Source organism: Diachasma alloeum, unplaced genomic scaffold, assembly GCF_001412515.2.
Source record: "Diachasma alloeum isolate Michigan unplaced genomic scaffold, Dall2.0 Dall_scaffold_00276, whole genome shotgun sequence".
Lineage (NCBI taxonomy): Eukaryota > Metazoa > Arthropoda > Insecta > Hymenoptera > Braconidae > Diachasma > Diachasma alloeum.
In genome coordinates, this window is record NW_021680415.1 from 1228794 (window position 1) to 1245009 (window position 16216).

General features: G+C 35.3%; 1 protein-coding gene across 2 annotated transcripts; it reads left to right on the plus strand.

The window, feature by feature from the left end:
• Positions 1-5073: 5073 nt before the first annotated feature.
• Positions 5074-12464, plus strand: LOC107037997 (glycine receptor subunit alpha-2). 2 transcript variants are annotated; one of them, XM_015256854.1, is made up of 9 exons: positions 5074-5272; positions 6893-7037; positions 7106-7188; positions 7977-8120; positions 8179-8261; positions 8462-8596; positions 9286-9386; positions 10452-10781; positions 11928-12464. In XM_015256854.1, exons 1-9 carry the CDS (start codon positions 5187-5189, stop codon positions 12111-12113), a joined length of 1293 nt encoding a protein of 430 aa, XP_015112340.1. In that variant the 5' UTR covers positions 5074-5186; the 3' UTR covers positions 12114-12464. The 2 variants fall into 2 exon arrangements, with proteins under 2 accessions (XP_015112340.1, XP_015112341.1); XM_015256855.1 differs by having other exon boundaries at positions 11961-12464.
• Positions 12465-16216: the final 3752 nt, after the last annotated feature.

Sequence of the window (16216 nt, forward strand, 5' to 3'; positions counted from 1 at the left end):
TTAAAATCCGCAGGAGTAAATGATTTTATTAAAGAAGCTCTATCCTTAGAAAGTTTATTTTCAAATAAACAATTCTTAAAAACCACCAACAATTATCCGAAAATTCAATGAGATGGAGAATTGTTTTTTTTCAGCATTTAATTATTGATTTTGTTTTTATAAATTATTATGTGAAAATCGCCAAATGTTGCGTATCTCCGTTCAAATAACAGATTGAATTCGAATGGAATGGTGCAGAGGGGAGTAGTTGGCAATGGTTTTCATCCGCAACAATCAACGTCAAATGGAAAAATGAATGTTTGGCTCTTACGACAAAAGGTGTTGGTTGGAGCCTTTTGTAAATGATAAAAATCTCAATTTTTCAAAGGAAGGAAATCATTCTATCAATTTTTTTTCTATGTAATACGAAAACCTAACGAGATCAGCGGGGGGCTAAGCCCCCCCCCCGTTGGTGAGCGAAGTGAGCAACGGGCGAAGCCCTCTCGTTAACAAGTAATTTCTTTCCTGATAAAAAAATTGGGAGAGTGAACGACTTGGGCGGGGGCTAAGACCCCCGGATTGTCGAGCAAAGCGAGCAGGGGGGCTAAGTCCCCTCGTTAACAAATAATTCCTTATTTGATGGGACGTTTGGGGGTCAGTGAGCAAAGCGCGTGGGAGGCGAAGCCCCCTCGTTAACAAATAATTTCTCATTTGATAAGAAGATTGGTGGAGTGAGCGAGGCGAGCGGGGGGGGGGGCTAAGCCCCCCGTGGTTGGCGAGCAAAGCGAACAGGAGGCGCAGCCGCTTCGTTAAAAAACAATTTCTTATTTAATAAGAAGATTGGGGGGTGAGCGAAGCGGGCTAAGCCCCCCGTGGTTGGCGAGCAGGGGGCGTCGCCCCCTAATAATAAATAATTTCTTATTTGATTAAAACAGTTATTGTTGCCTACATCAACAACACATGAAGATGGAAAAACTCAATAACATTCGGGTGGTATTGTCTTGGAATATACCTCAATCATGTAAAAAAAATTGTTCAATTCTAACTATTTTAAATTTAAATTAAATGAACTGATAATTCAATAATTCACTGAACCGAGGCGAATAATGACGTGATAATAACTAAATTGTGATGGAGAGTTCCAAGAGAATAAAGAATCCCAAATCCCACCCCTTAGATGCTGCGCCAGGGGCGCACCCGATCCTATCACGTCTCCGGATGCCGTTGAATGACGTCATCATCCAGGAGGGACTGACGTAGGTACCTCTAGTGGGTTACCCCGTAAAGAGAGAAATCTCGAGGAGCTCATCATCGCTCCAATTCCCAATAGAACCGGCCCTGATTCTTCACATACAAGAAAATAAACTTACATTCAGGATGAATATGCATGACCCCTCATCGTCAATCAGCTATTGAATTCATCATCAAAGATTTTTACGACCTCGATAATAAAGTTCAACTGATGGAGTGCGGATTCTTCAAACATTAAAGAATGGAGAAGTCAATCAATCAGGGAGAAATGGCTGAAGCACATTCTATTTATTCATCTCTTTTTAATTGGTTGCCGAAATCTGGAAGTCCATATGATTCATGATAAGATGGGAATGGGAGGAAAAAATATATAGACGTGTCCCGATGAATATCCATAACGTATTTGGAATGAAAATTAAAAAATTTCTAAATATTTAGAAGAAGAATTTTAGGAATGAATCCTACGCTGTCAGAAAATTGAAAACATTTTCCTTGCACATTGAAAAATTAAATTTTCGGGAAATGGATAAACATCCTTTAAAAAAACCCGTTGTGGAATTCTCTTGTAAATAGTATTTCGACAAATATCGAGATCCTCGCCTTCGGCTCGGACGCCAACGCCACACGAGTAAAAAACCCCATCGCAGCAGCCCGGGACAAGATTTTTTTGTAGTGATTTTCAAGCTTTCGAGTTTGGGAAGTATGCAATACCAATTCACAGACGAGAAATCGTGAGAAGCAGTGCAGAAAAATATATATTTTGGAATCCCTTCCGTCCAATTCATTCAACAAAACGTAAAAATCTCCCCCTGAAAAAATTAAATAAAAGACGAAAATTTAGAGTTAAATGTGAATATAAATTTAAATTTCCTTTATTTGATCCAGTATTTTTTCCCATTGTCCTGTATTTTTATTTTTATATTGAAGTCATCCAGTAGGTGAATCATCAATTTAAAAATAAATCCCATAAGAGCTCGTGTACAAGAAAAAATTTGTTTATTTAATGACGTCGAAGCAACTCAAAATTGCAGAATTTTCCTCGAACAAGAAGAAATTCACTTTTCGCAAAATGGATTCTATCCAATTCATTCACCAAAACCTAGAAATCTGCGCTGAAAAAAATCAAATAAGACGAAAATTTACACTCAAGTGATTCAGGAGTAACCAAACCATGAAAAATCATCCAGTGGAGGCCTCTCAACTCCCGCTCCTAACGATTATAATTGCGGACATTGTCAAAGACAGAGGGATGTGTGCGATCAGTACGAACACATGAATTCCCCTTCCTTCCCTCTCGCCCCTTCCACTTACCCCTCATCATCAGCGATACTTATCTCCCAGAATATCGGTGACGAGATACACTCATGTACACGTGGGATTACACCGTAGAGCCTTCCCTCCGCCTCGCCTACTCCCACCCCCTGGCAAACCCTTCTTCCTTTCGCGCCACCTCGGCTTTTCAAGAGTGGCCACTCCACCCTCTCCTCCATTCCTCTTTCTCTCTTTTCTATTCACGGCACAATTTCGAGGATCGATGCCTCTGCAGCGCGAAAAAAACGAGTTACTACCCTGTTTGATAGATTTCAGGGGAGGAGCTCCCCCTTCGTTTTCCTCTCGTCCAAAATAAAAAAAATAACAATAATAGAAGGGTAATTATGTAATTAAATGATGCGATGTGAATAAAAAGTTGGAGAAAGAATAATACAATGACTTTTTCATTTTAAAAAAGAATGAAAAACGCTGGTTATGCTTTTTTTGGTTTAAAGAATAGTGAATATGAGATTAGTACCGGCGATTGAAAATATTTGCATTGTGAGGTCGCGTCAGGACGAAAATCCGCAAACGATTCCGGACGACAGTGCCGTTTTTTTACAAATGCAGTTTTTCAATGTGTTCTCAATATTAAAATTGAAGATAAAAGAATGTGGCTGGTATTTTTCATATTTCCACATTTCGTGATTTTTTTAAGTTTTTTTTTGGGAAAAATTATAGTTGAGGGAGGTTTGCTAAATTTCAAAAGAGAAAACTCCTTCTCTCTTTCCTCTTCCAAAATAAAATAATAATAATAATATTATTAATATTTTAATTATTTTAATATAATAATAATAATATTATTATTATTATGCTTTTTCATTATTCAAAAATAATAATAGTAGAATGATAATTACATAATTGAATCATGATATGTTACTGAAATGATGAAGACATAAAAAAAGAACTAAAAACACTGGATATGCATTTTTGTATTATAAAGAATAGTGAATATGAGATTAATTAAGAGCGATTGAAAAAATTAATGACTGCAGTTTTTCAATATGTTATTCGTATTAAAATTGAAGACGATGGAATGTGGCTAGTGTTTTTCATATTTCCACATTTTGTGATTTTTTAAATAATTTTTTGGGAGTAATTACAGTTGGGGACGGATTCAGGGGGACGTTTGAGACATTTTAAATATTTTTATAGTTTTTTGAAGAGCGGGTTCAGGATATGGCAATTGTATTCATCATGTTTTCGTTGGAGTGCGGCAACGCGACCACGTATCTCCATCGAGCATTGATATTCCCAGAGATTCACTCAAAAATTTATTCCAAGGAGATTGAAATTCGAAATTATTAGAATATTGGAGTTCATTGATTTTGCATGGACTCTGTCATTCACGATAAATCTCAATAGATTAATACAAACACTAACAATTTCGAAGATCTTTCGTTATCTCACATTCTCAATCATCAAAAATAATTCCAATTGACGTTTCCAACAAAAAAATTATTTTTCTAATTACTTGCATCATAATTATTTAATAACTCCCCGTATTCATTCAGCATCCCAATTTTTCAATTATTAAAAATAATTCTAATTAACTCTCACTATTTGTATGAGAAAATCGAATTTTTTCACCGAGTGAACGTTGATTCCGATGATTCAATCGACGGGCTATTCAGAACTCTCAAAATTATTTGGAAAAAGTAAAAAATACAATTTTTTTTTCACCCGAGGCCAAAGTATCAGACCTTGGATTTTTTCAGGGGGAAAAAAGTCGACTTTCGGCAAAATCGAATTTTTTCGCCGAGTGAACGTTGATTGCGATGATCCAACCAACAGACGATTCCCTCTATTCATTCAAATTAATCTACATTCACTTCAATATTTAATTATCTCACACATTAAAAACCATTCCACCCAACTTTTTCCATTCCCAATAAATAATTAATTCACCTACTTGTTCCATAATTGTTCAACGATCCCTCCTATTCATTAGCTTCTCCATTTTCTACTTCAATTAAATGTCTTATATTTTCAATGACCTTACATTTTTAATGATTAAAAATTATTCCAGTTAACTTCCACTATTTTTCAAAAATACTTTCTTCCAACTCATCCCCTAACAGTCCAAAAATGCCCCCCCCCCATTAAAATTAATTTCTATTTTCCTCAATCCATGAATAAATCGCCGCGTAGTTGGCTGTAATGACGGCACTCGTGTAAAGAAGAATTGAAACAAATGTAGCACGATACTGCATTGGAGTAAATTGGTAGGGGGTCGAGGGCAGCCGTCAGACTCCAGAGGGATTTCACCACTACTCTTTCAAAAGCCCAACCCCTCCCCATCATCCTTTTGTCACATCTATCAGTTCTCCACGTCTGCAAGACAACCAACCCCTGCTTATCTCCAACTGTCACCATTGGCGTTTCGATGAGACCGAGGAGGATGAAAATATCCACCAACTTGTGTCCCACCCTTTCAACCCCCTTCTCCGCGGATCGCCCCCCACCGCCGACACCGATTTTCTGCAACTTCTGCAAATTTTTCGTGGAGAACATCAGTTGTTCAACGTCACCTATTCGCGAATATTCTATTGGACGTACCGAGGGCATTTGTTGTTGTCGTTTAGTTTATTGTGGCTAGAGTCGGTGTGAAAATGCGTTGACGAGTTTATGCGAGAGACTGGGTGATGGCGAGGACCTCGGAACACGGCGTTTTTGCCAATTCCAAGTTTCTTATTCTCCTGATCATACTGATTTATGTCATCAATTATGTGTAGGTTTTTTGTCGCGAGATGAGTTGAGGAAAAATTAGAAGAAAAATCACATTTCAATTGAATGTTTCGATTAAACGTGGAGCGAAATGTGGTTTAATAAACAATAATTTGCGTGAAGGAAATTTTACGCTTCGTCAAGGGAAAAAATTTGTCCTGTGGGAGGAGAAATTGTCTCTCTTCATATAGTGAAATTCACCACATGGGTTTTTAATGAATATCTTGGAATCTAAGGGAGATAGCGAAATGTTTCTTATGACCTTGTTTGGAGAGCGAATTAAGGGCCACAAAAAAGGTCATTATAAAAATTTTGCTATCTCTCTTCGATTCGGAGGTATTTCGCGAAGAATCAGCTAATGGCCAAGTCGACTTCAGTACGGAATTAAATTTTTATTGGGAATTTTCATTTCCGGGTGTTAAGGAATGAATATTTACTCAGGGAAATATTTCAAGACTTGCAAAGTGGAATGTATGTCTCCTAGGGGCAGTTTTTGAAACGCAAAGAACGAGAATTTGTGGAAATGAAGGACTTATTTACGTTTTCCCGCGGAGTTTTTAAATAAATTTTTGGTAGATTTCACTTCAGGACGATTACATGACAATAGAGAAAATTCCTCTTCTCGGATTTTTTTCGGTGATGTTAAGGAGAAAAGACCTAGAGTAAAATTTCCCGCCGTGATTTCATGAATTTTTCAGTAATTTTTTCTCAACTATTTCTCTGTGTTGTTGAGATGTATTTGATTTGCGTGGAGGGAATTTTTGTCGGCAAATGAAAGAATTATTTTTGAGGGCGGAAAGATGCTTTTTCCGTACATTAAAATTTCCCACATGATTTTATTCATTTTTTCTCAATTCCTCAAAAATGAAAATTATGTTTTTATTCTGAATTTTCATTTCGGGATATTGAGGAACAAATATCGACTCGTGTGGAAATTTTACGACTCGCGAGGTAAAAAATATGTCCCCCAGTGGAAATTTCTAGAAATGGAAGACCCATTTGCCCCTTCTCGAGTAATTTATGATGAAATTCGGGATAAATTTCAACTTTTTAGGACAATTTAGTAACAGAATCAATAAATAAATGAGTGAATCTTATTTTTGAACAGACGAGTGTTTGAAGAATATCACGGAATTCAAGAGAGAGAGGAATCCGAGGGACCATTTTACCCTTTTTTCAAGTGAAAAGTGAAATTGATGAGAAATCTCATGATCGAAAATGAAAAATGCAATGATGCAAGCCTAATGATGAGATGTCTTCGTAAGATTCACAAATTTTTATTAAAAATTCGAAAACGAATCATGGTTCCACCATTCTATTTGCGGATTTTCCAAGATTACAGAAAATGTCTTAAAATTCAAGAAATTGAGTGAGATCTGCGGGAAAAAATCCTCCTTAAAATTTTCGGCAAAATATCTCGAATCATATCTTTAAATTCAGTGATAATAATCCAAATCTGACTTTGAAAAATGATTCAACCCAGTTTTCCCCTATTTCACATCTGAATTATGTTCGAATATCAAACAATAATGATTCACTCAAGCGAATAAGTTCCTTCCGCGTGCATTCCCCTGCATTATTGCGCCGATGAGACGGGGGAGTTCAACCGGATTTGAGTTTTCAGGCAGAGTTTGGAGTTCCACGAGCTCCTGCCGGAGGATCCGAAGCTCTACGACAAGATGAGACCGCCGAAGAAGGACGGCCAGGCCACTGTCGTGTACTTCCACGTCACCGTTATGGGGCTCGACTCCATCGACGAAACCTCAATGGTAACGTAATCATCCTCAATTCCTCAGTAAAATTGAAAATTGTGATTTTTTACTTTAACCCCGCGCAGACCTACGCCGCGGATATCTTCTTCGCTCAAACGTGGAAGGACAATAGACTCAGACTTCCAGAGAATATGACTTCTGAATATAGGTAATGTGTGGAAAAAAGTTCTCTGATATCCTTCAATTTGTTGATTTCATTTGTCAATTGATGCAGAATTCAGAATTTAAAAATGAAAAAAAACCCACTAGTTTTTAAATTATCCTATTATTTATGTTTGAAATTTTCCAACTTCAGGTCAGACATTGGCAGAATCATGAATTTTAAATAATTTAAAAATAAAAAAAATTATTCGAATTATTATTATTAATAATACGTTATTATTATTATGTATTAATAATTATTAATTATTATTGTTATTTAATAATAAGTCAATAATTAATAATAAAATATTAATATTAAATTAATTATTAAATTATTAAATTAATCACCAATTAAATATCCAAATTTCGAATTATTTTATCAATCAATAATCAAATTCAGAGGATTAACGATTATTTGGCTAATCGAAAATCCTTTCTAAGAAATTAAAAAATATTTGGCCAATAGTCAATTGGCAATCCCATAATTTCAATTATTTGCCCAATAATCAATGGAAAAATTTAAATTATCAATTACTTTATAATTTTCAAATTTTAACTCAAATCTTACTAAAATTAATGATTGATGCCGATCCTTGGTTCAGATGAAACGAATTAACTGTTGAAAATTTTTTTCTGATAATTTTGTTAGGGATTTCTTCATTGACAATTCAAAATATTATGGAAAATCACTTTAATTACTCCGTGAATATTAATACAAGTAACGAAAACAACTGAATAAAATCGTTAATTTTTTTATTAACCGATCTAATTAAGTATTTTGGTGAATTTAATCAGATTATTAGAAGTCGATTGGTTAAAGCAGATGTGGAGGCCGGATTCCTTCTTCAAAAATGCCAAATCCGTGACATTTCAGACAATGACGATACCAAATCACTATCTCTGGCTGTACAAAGACAAAACGATCCTGTACATGGTCAAGTGAGTCCTCAAAACCACTGAAAAAATATCGAATGACTGAAAAAAAATTCTTTCGCAGACTCACATTGAGATTGTCCTGCGCCATGAACTTCCTGATATACCCCCACGATACTCAGGAATGTAAATTACAAATGGAGAGTCGTGAGTACCCAAACGACAATAATTACTCCATAATTGAATTATTTAGAAATGCAGCTAAAAATAATTCGTCATTTCTGCTGACTTTCAACAGCAGTTTTGCTTGAAGTGAAAATCAATAGAGTTTCTGGGTGAATGTATTGAAGATTTAACGCGGACTGATGTATTATATTTATAAAATAAATGAGAATGGTGTTTACTAGTGTCGCACACGACGGACGAAATGATCTTCCAGTGGGATCCCGATGTGCCCCTTGTTGTTGATGAAAATATCGAGTTACCGCAATTGGCGCTTGTTAAAAACTACACGGCTGACTGTACTCAGGTTTACTCCACAGGTGAATCAAATCATTTTTTGAATTTGATGACAGTTTCATAATTCTCGAGGCAATCCAGGCACTGACCACATTGTTCTATTTTTCACTAACAAATGGATAAATTTGTTGATGAATTTTGTCTATTTTTCCATTATTTATTAGTTTGTGGTAATATATACGGTTTATTTTTTATTTTTTCATCATTTTTTTTCTATTTTTTTTATTTTTGTTAACAGTTTGTAACAAATTACTTTTTTTTGTTTCATGGAATGAGTTTCTGAAGTATTCCGATTTCGAATAAATGATTTCTAAGGAAAAAATTTATTGTTTGGTCGACAAATTGATAAATTAATGACTAATCAGTTATGAATTAATGAATTGTCTTGAATTATCGATTTATTGCAAAATTCATTCGATGAATTATGTATGAAAAAGTTTAATTTTCAATTTTCAAAACCTGCCATTTTATAATTATTCCATAAACCTTCCGTAATAAGTAAGTTTTTAGTCTTTTTTTCCCATTTTTGAATTATTTCTTAACCGTTAAAAAATGAGAATTAAATTAAAATTTCAATACTAAAAAAAGTGGCCAAAAATACTTGGATATTCTTAATTTGCGAATTATCTCGATGATGAATGATTTTAGCACAAGATTTAATCATAACTATAAATAAAGAATGAACTAAAATCGAAAAATCGACTCATTCCAGGCAATTTTACATGTCTCGAGGTGATTTTCGTGTTAAAACGACGACTTGGATACTATCTTTTTCACACATACGTGCCCACATGTCTAATTGTAATAATGTCAGTGAGTATTACATCTAAAATTCTTAAAAATGAAACCAAATCCTTTATTAAAAAATAGGTGAAATATTTTTGGTCAGCGATCAGCAATAATGAATACAAAACACTTATTTATATGTAATATAATATAAAATATATAAAATAATAATAATATTATTAACAATAGTAATAAAATTTATGTATTTTCATAATGTATTATATATATAATGTATTTTTATTCATAAACTAAGATAAACTTGAAATATTGCCAAGTCTACCACAGTCTTGGCGAAATAGTTTACTGACCAAAATTATTTCACCCATTTTTTGATAGCGGATTGACATGAAAGTTGGTGGACAGTTCTTCGCAAAAGCTTACGTGTTCACGCGTGAAAAATAGTTGCACCCAATTTCATAAACAACGTGAATTTTTCGTCGTAAAATTTTTTAAAGATCTTGTCTCAAAATTTTTTCTCAAATAAACATAATAAAACACGAGCATAATAACAGCGGACATTAATTCCTTTTTAACCCTCGCTCACTCGCCCAATGAGCGCGGCGTCGCTCGTTTTCGTTTTTTTATATTTTAGCGTGTTCCTCGGCGCGTAAAAATTTTGAAAAAATTGGGGTTCCTAGTGCAATCCGTTTATGAAGCTTTGGCGTTGTCCGTTTTTGCTCTGGAAATTTGTTTAGCTAAAAAAAAGAAGAGAAACGTCGAACGGACAGAGAAGCGGCGTCGCGCCGTCCGGTGTGAGTGAGTCTCTGTCGCCCGCGCGAGCGACAGTGTTGCTACATTCACTGCCACACTTGAAAGGCGCGCATAGCGGTAAGCGCCAAGGTGGCAACAGCGCGGCGCTGCGCTGACCGTGCGACGGATGAAGACTGGCGGCTGAGCGCGAGTGATCGGGGGTTAACGAATAAATGAATACATAACGATCAAAAATAATATGCAGAACAAGAAAGAACTAATGAAGAATAATATTAAGCGCCTTGTAATGCGCCTATTCCTAGCAATTAAAAATGAAAATTTAATCCATTAATTCTCGGAATAACTTCAACCGCTTTTTATTCTCCAATTTTCGCAATTCAGTGGGTATCATTCTGGATAAAGCCAGAGGCAGCCCCAGCCCGAGTGACCCTCGGCGTGACGTCCCTCCTCACCCTCTCGACCCAACACGCGAAGAGCCAGGCCTCGCTGCCCCCGGTCTCCTACCTGAAAGCTGTGGACGCATTCATGTCAGTCTGCACGATCTTCGTGTTCATGGCACTGATGGAGTACTGTCTAGTGAACATTGTCCTGGGGGACTCAGATGCTCCAGCGGCCTTCAAAAAACCATCGAAACAGACTCCGCCCAAGGCGACAACCTCCACTGGCACTGGGGACACTAAGCTCGATAAAATTTTCGATATCGCGACTAAGGTAAAACGCTTGAATGAAGATTCTTCGGGTGAGGGAATTCACTTCTGAGCCTCTGAATAAATCGACTAAATCAAGCAATCGCGTGAACAATGGGTCTGCGGACGAGAGAATCCCACAGAAAAACCAAGCGAATTCGCTAGAAAATTATAGTGGATTTATATTGAATTTTCTATTAGTGCGTTTTTTTTTATTTTTAATGAAATGTTCCATGGAAAATGTTTCAGATGAAAAATCAATGGAATTCGATCTTTCTATACGACTTATTCTGTTGAGATTTGTCTTCCAGAAATTCCTCGTCTCAATTTTTCCCATTTTTTTGCTTTATTTTTGTAATGAATAGACACAAATTCCCTAAAAAATGCTATTGGATTTCTATTGAAGATTCTAATATTTTTTTTCAATAGAAATGTACTACAGAAAATATTTCTCAGAAAAAAATCGATAGAATTGAATTTTCCTATACAGAAATTCTTCGACTTGCATTTTCCAAGTTTTTTTAGTTCAATTTTTTAATAAGAGGAGAAAACAAATGGAGTGAAAAAAACCTAGAAAATTTATATCGAGAAATCTCTATAGAAAACAAGTCAATACATAAATTAATTTCCATTTGACGTTTTCTATTGGTAAAAACGCGATATAAAGCTGCGGAATTTTTCTACGGAATTAACGAAAAACTAATAGTTTTGTTTGAAAGAAAGGAAAATAAAAATAGGAAAGAGAATAAAAATTCACGTAGGAACAACTTTCTTAGAAAAATTTAGCGAATTCGCTGGACAATTCTATTGAATTTTCCATTAATTTTCGACCGATTCTATTGAAATATTCCATAAAAAATATTCTATAGAAAAAGTAAATAGAATTCGATTTTCCTCGGCTCGAATTTTCCAATTTTTTTATTTGATTTTTTTGATGAAAAAAAAGAAAAATAGAATTTAAAAAAACTAAGAAAATTTTAGCCGAGGAAATTCTACAGAAAAATCGAATTCGCTAGCTTTTTCTATGAATTTTTTTCGTGCGTGTCCTAAAGACGAATTTTTCCAAAATGCAATTTCCCGAAGAAACAAAAATTATAGTGACAATTTATTCAGAGGAACAGAAGTAACTCTTCGCAATGCCCCGGAGCAAATTGTGATTATTCTCACGCAGGAAAATGCAATGCTGTTATCCGGACGCTCCCAGAAGCCAGCGACATTACCACCAACAGGTCCAACCCCAGCGCAGCGTGCAAGACTCCGAGCACTCAACATCGATCGTTTCTCCCGTGTATTCTTCCCCTTCCTCTTTACCGCACTCAACGTCACCTACTGGATATGCTTCGCCGAGTACATTTAAAGAGATAATTACAAAAAAAGTGCGGAGAAATCGTACGAATTTGGGAAACGAACGTGTCGTCGCCGTCCGATGTCCCTTCTTCTCTAGCTTTACCTCCAAAGTCATTCGAATTTTACTGATTCATTTCTCCATAACTAAGGAACTTCTCGAAAATCGCTAATCTTTGAAATTCCTATTTATTCGAGGGAGTTGATTAAAAAGTGAAGTTGTGGATTAGGACGAGTCGATTACACTTCAAGTCATCTCCATGACGATAAGTTGGATTGAAGATCGTGAAATGTTGGAGAAATTAATTTTCACCTGATCAAATTGGACATTTTTTTCTCTTCTTAGGCATGAAAAAATTTGATAGAAAAACCTAACGTTTTCTCTCTGAAATTCTGTTGAATTTCAATTCAAATTCTATTTGAATATTCAATTTTTTTACGTGGATTCTACTGCAAATTATGCAACTTTATCATGAAATGTTTCAACGTAAATTTTCCGAGTCACCTGTTTTCTTCGACGCTATAATTAAGGGAGGATGGGGCAAAACGGCCCCCGTTCAATCGTCAATATTTTCCGATTCAATAATCCGATTGGGATGAGTTAGAGCTCGTTTTGAAGAATGAAAAATTATCTTCAAAATGAAGTTGAAACTGGGAATTTTCACAATGTCATTCACAAGTTATTGACAATTGAAGGGGGGCCGTTTTGCCCCACCCTCCCCTATTAAAATGAAGACGCAGAATTATCTTAATTGAATAAAGCCTAACTAAAATCCAATTAATTTACTTGCGTTAAATAACTTGTCTTTCAGCTGTCCAGAAGTGATTATTCTCCAGTCCCCCAACAATCCCCCAACATCCATGCTATCGCGCGGGATTATGTTTAGAGACAAAAAGGAACGCGGGCTATGCGAATTCAAAACATTAAACTCGTACAAATTGAATAGTTATCAATATCCATTCGTAAAAATGAAAATTCCATTGAATTCGGGCGCAACGAGCGAGGTATCGTATTTCAAACCGCTGATCCCTATTTTTCTCCTCTCTATAAACGCGTGTACTGAGGGTATACGGATTCCCGGAATTGCTCTCTCCTACTGTTCCTAAGGTATAACCGATAAAAAAGCTTAATAGAAAAACCTAGCGAATTCGCTAGACAATTCTATTGGATTTCTATTGAACTTTCTATTAGTTTTCAGCCGATTGTATCGAAATGTTCAATAGTAAATATTCTATAGAAAAAGTCAAAAGAATTCGATTTTTCTACACAACTTATTCTCTGAGATATTTTCTACAGAATCTTCTCGGCTCAAATTTTCCAAGTTTTTTTGTTTGATTTTCTACATAAGAAGAAAAGAAAAATAGAATGAAAAAACTTGAGCCTTGAGAAAATTTGAGCCAAGGAAATTTCACAGAAAATATCTGAAGAAAATAAGTTATATAGAAAAATCGACTTCGCAAGGTTTTTCTATTAAATGTTTTCGTGTGTGATCTGACACAAAGTCTTGACTGTATGCAGAAAAATCAACATCTGTAGCCTTTTTTCTATAACCAAAGATTTATTTCAAATGAAAATTAAATTTCCCTTCCATTCAGATTTACTCATAAAAGCTAATTCTGGAGTTGACTGGACTTGTCCTACTCCCCGGCTGCGCACCCAAATTTTTGCTTTTCAAAAGATGGTACGAAGTAGAAATTTAGGCCACTGCATTACCAGCAGTCGAGCGAGTCTGGATAAACGAAAGATAAAAATAATTCCGTTGCTTGTTTGAATTATTCAAAATGTTAATATTTTTCAATTTAATACTAAAGTTAAATCTCAATGAATAATCAAAATGTTAAAGCCATAGTGACATACTAATAATACGTCAAAACTGGAAAATCGATGAGATATAAATTAACGTCATTTAACGTTATCCATTATGTAATTATAAAAATAAGATAAGAGAATAAAATGAATGTTGAAAGCGTTACGAAAAATCATGTGTTGTTATTTTGAATATCCCTCTGGGGATTGGGTATTCGTGTCGAGGTGCACGTGGTTAGCCATGCAGAATATAAGACTGTCCAGTCGAGCGTGACAAAAATGGAAATAAAAATGAGGGACGAGAATTGTAGTAGGAGGCAATGGCACTACTATCTAACCGGGGTTACAGATAACGTAACGGCCCACGACTCTTCCTTCCTTCTACAGAATCCAAACGCGTATCCACGTTTCCTCTTTCAATCACACAGAAAAAAATTTCTGGTTTTTAGTAACAGTTTATGGATTTCAGGGAAATGAGAGGAAAAGTTCTAGTTCTCGATGACTTTTACTGAAATGCTTGCGAATTCGCTAGACAATTCTATTGCATTTCTGTTAGTTTTTGGACGATTCTACTGGAATTTTCGATAGAATTCAATTTTTCTGTACAACTTCAATGTTTTTTATTTTAGCATGCAAACCTGTTGATTTATTCTGCTTAAAAAAAAATTACATCGTATTCAAGTTAATACAGTATCATATAGTACATTCTTCGCTTTTAGATAATTTACTTGAGTCTTAAATACTTAGTCCAGAGGAGGCTAAAAGCATCTATAAGTTGTAATGTTCAAATCATTATCACCTTGGAGCCTCCTTGTACAGAATAGGTATTGTTAATGACCCAAGCTGCCCATGCGGTGCAGAATCACAAGACATTGATCACATTCTATGGCATTGCCCGCAGTACAATCAGCAGAGAACTAAATTTAAAAAAAAAGCTTGGAGCAAAAAATTATTACCTCCCCCCCACGCACACACACACACACACACACACACACACACACTACAAAAAAATTTGTAGAGGCAACTGACTTTAAATATGTAGAACTGATTTGTAATGTCGTAAGAGAATGTAATGTTAAAGTTTAGCACAAAAAAAAAGGTTATAATAATTATAACAAAAATAATAAAAATGTTAACATACTGTATGTCGAAAAATCAAAATGAAACAATCTTAACCGGTAATTCAATTGTGCGAGGTTAAATACCAGCAATGACAGTGTAAATAATTCAAATTCAGAATTGAGCACTTTAAACAATAAAAAAAAGTTGTAATGTTTTTCTATCGAGGTTTTTCGAAATCCTTTTTATTGGAATCGAAAAAGATGAAATAAAAAAATTAAATTTAATAAAAATTGTATTCACGAAAATTCCGCCATTTTGTTTAGATTATTCTTCAACCCCCAATAAAAAGAGACTAGTTTTCTCTGTCCACTTCACTCATAAATCATAAAAATTATGAAATTATTGAATAGATTTGTCAATAGAAAAATGACTAAAAATGAAATGAAAACCCTGAAAAAATGATGGCTGACAGAGGCTCCCCGAGCCGAAGATAAGACCCATCGCGATGAAAACTGGTACATAGTATTCTGAAACGAGAGGAAGATGACGAGGAATGAGAGGAACGAGTGCAAGTGTGTTCCACACGTGTGAACATGGACCGATATAACGGGTGTCTCCCGCAAGACAATTGACGATTATTGCCCCCCTGACAACTCCCATTAGACTTCAATCCCATCACCACTGATTTGCATATTTACTCGCGTCTGTTAAATGTCTCTGGGATTGAGAATGATCACTTGCTCGTTGCAACTGCTGAACCTCGTACATCCACCCATTGTTGCATCGAGAGCTGCATAAAGCCAACGTGGAACTGCAGCAACTCCTTATTCGGTCAGCGGTCGGCCTCTGTTCAGAGGCAACGACCCAACGATCGTACGTGCGACGGTTTTGCATTATTTTTTTTTCATTAAACCTAACTATAAATATGCGAAATTTCATTCATATAGTCAAGATCGTATGAACGGATTTTGAATTGTTTTTGAATTTTTTATTGACACAAATTTCATCATGTAGTTTACGTAATGCGATTGGGTCTTCATAAAAGGAAAATGAAACATGACTGTTTTTTTGTTTGTGAATGGAAACTTTGTAATCGTTCAAATTTAAGTTTTGGATTTTTTGTGGTTCATCGACCCCATATGATCCAAAAAATCCTAAAATGCTATTTTTAAACCTCGTCCAAACGTGTAGCAGTTTTTCTTTAATTGTTCGCTAATGAATTTTTAATTCTATTTTTCATTTTGTGA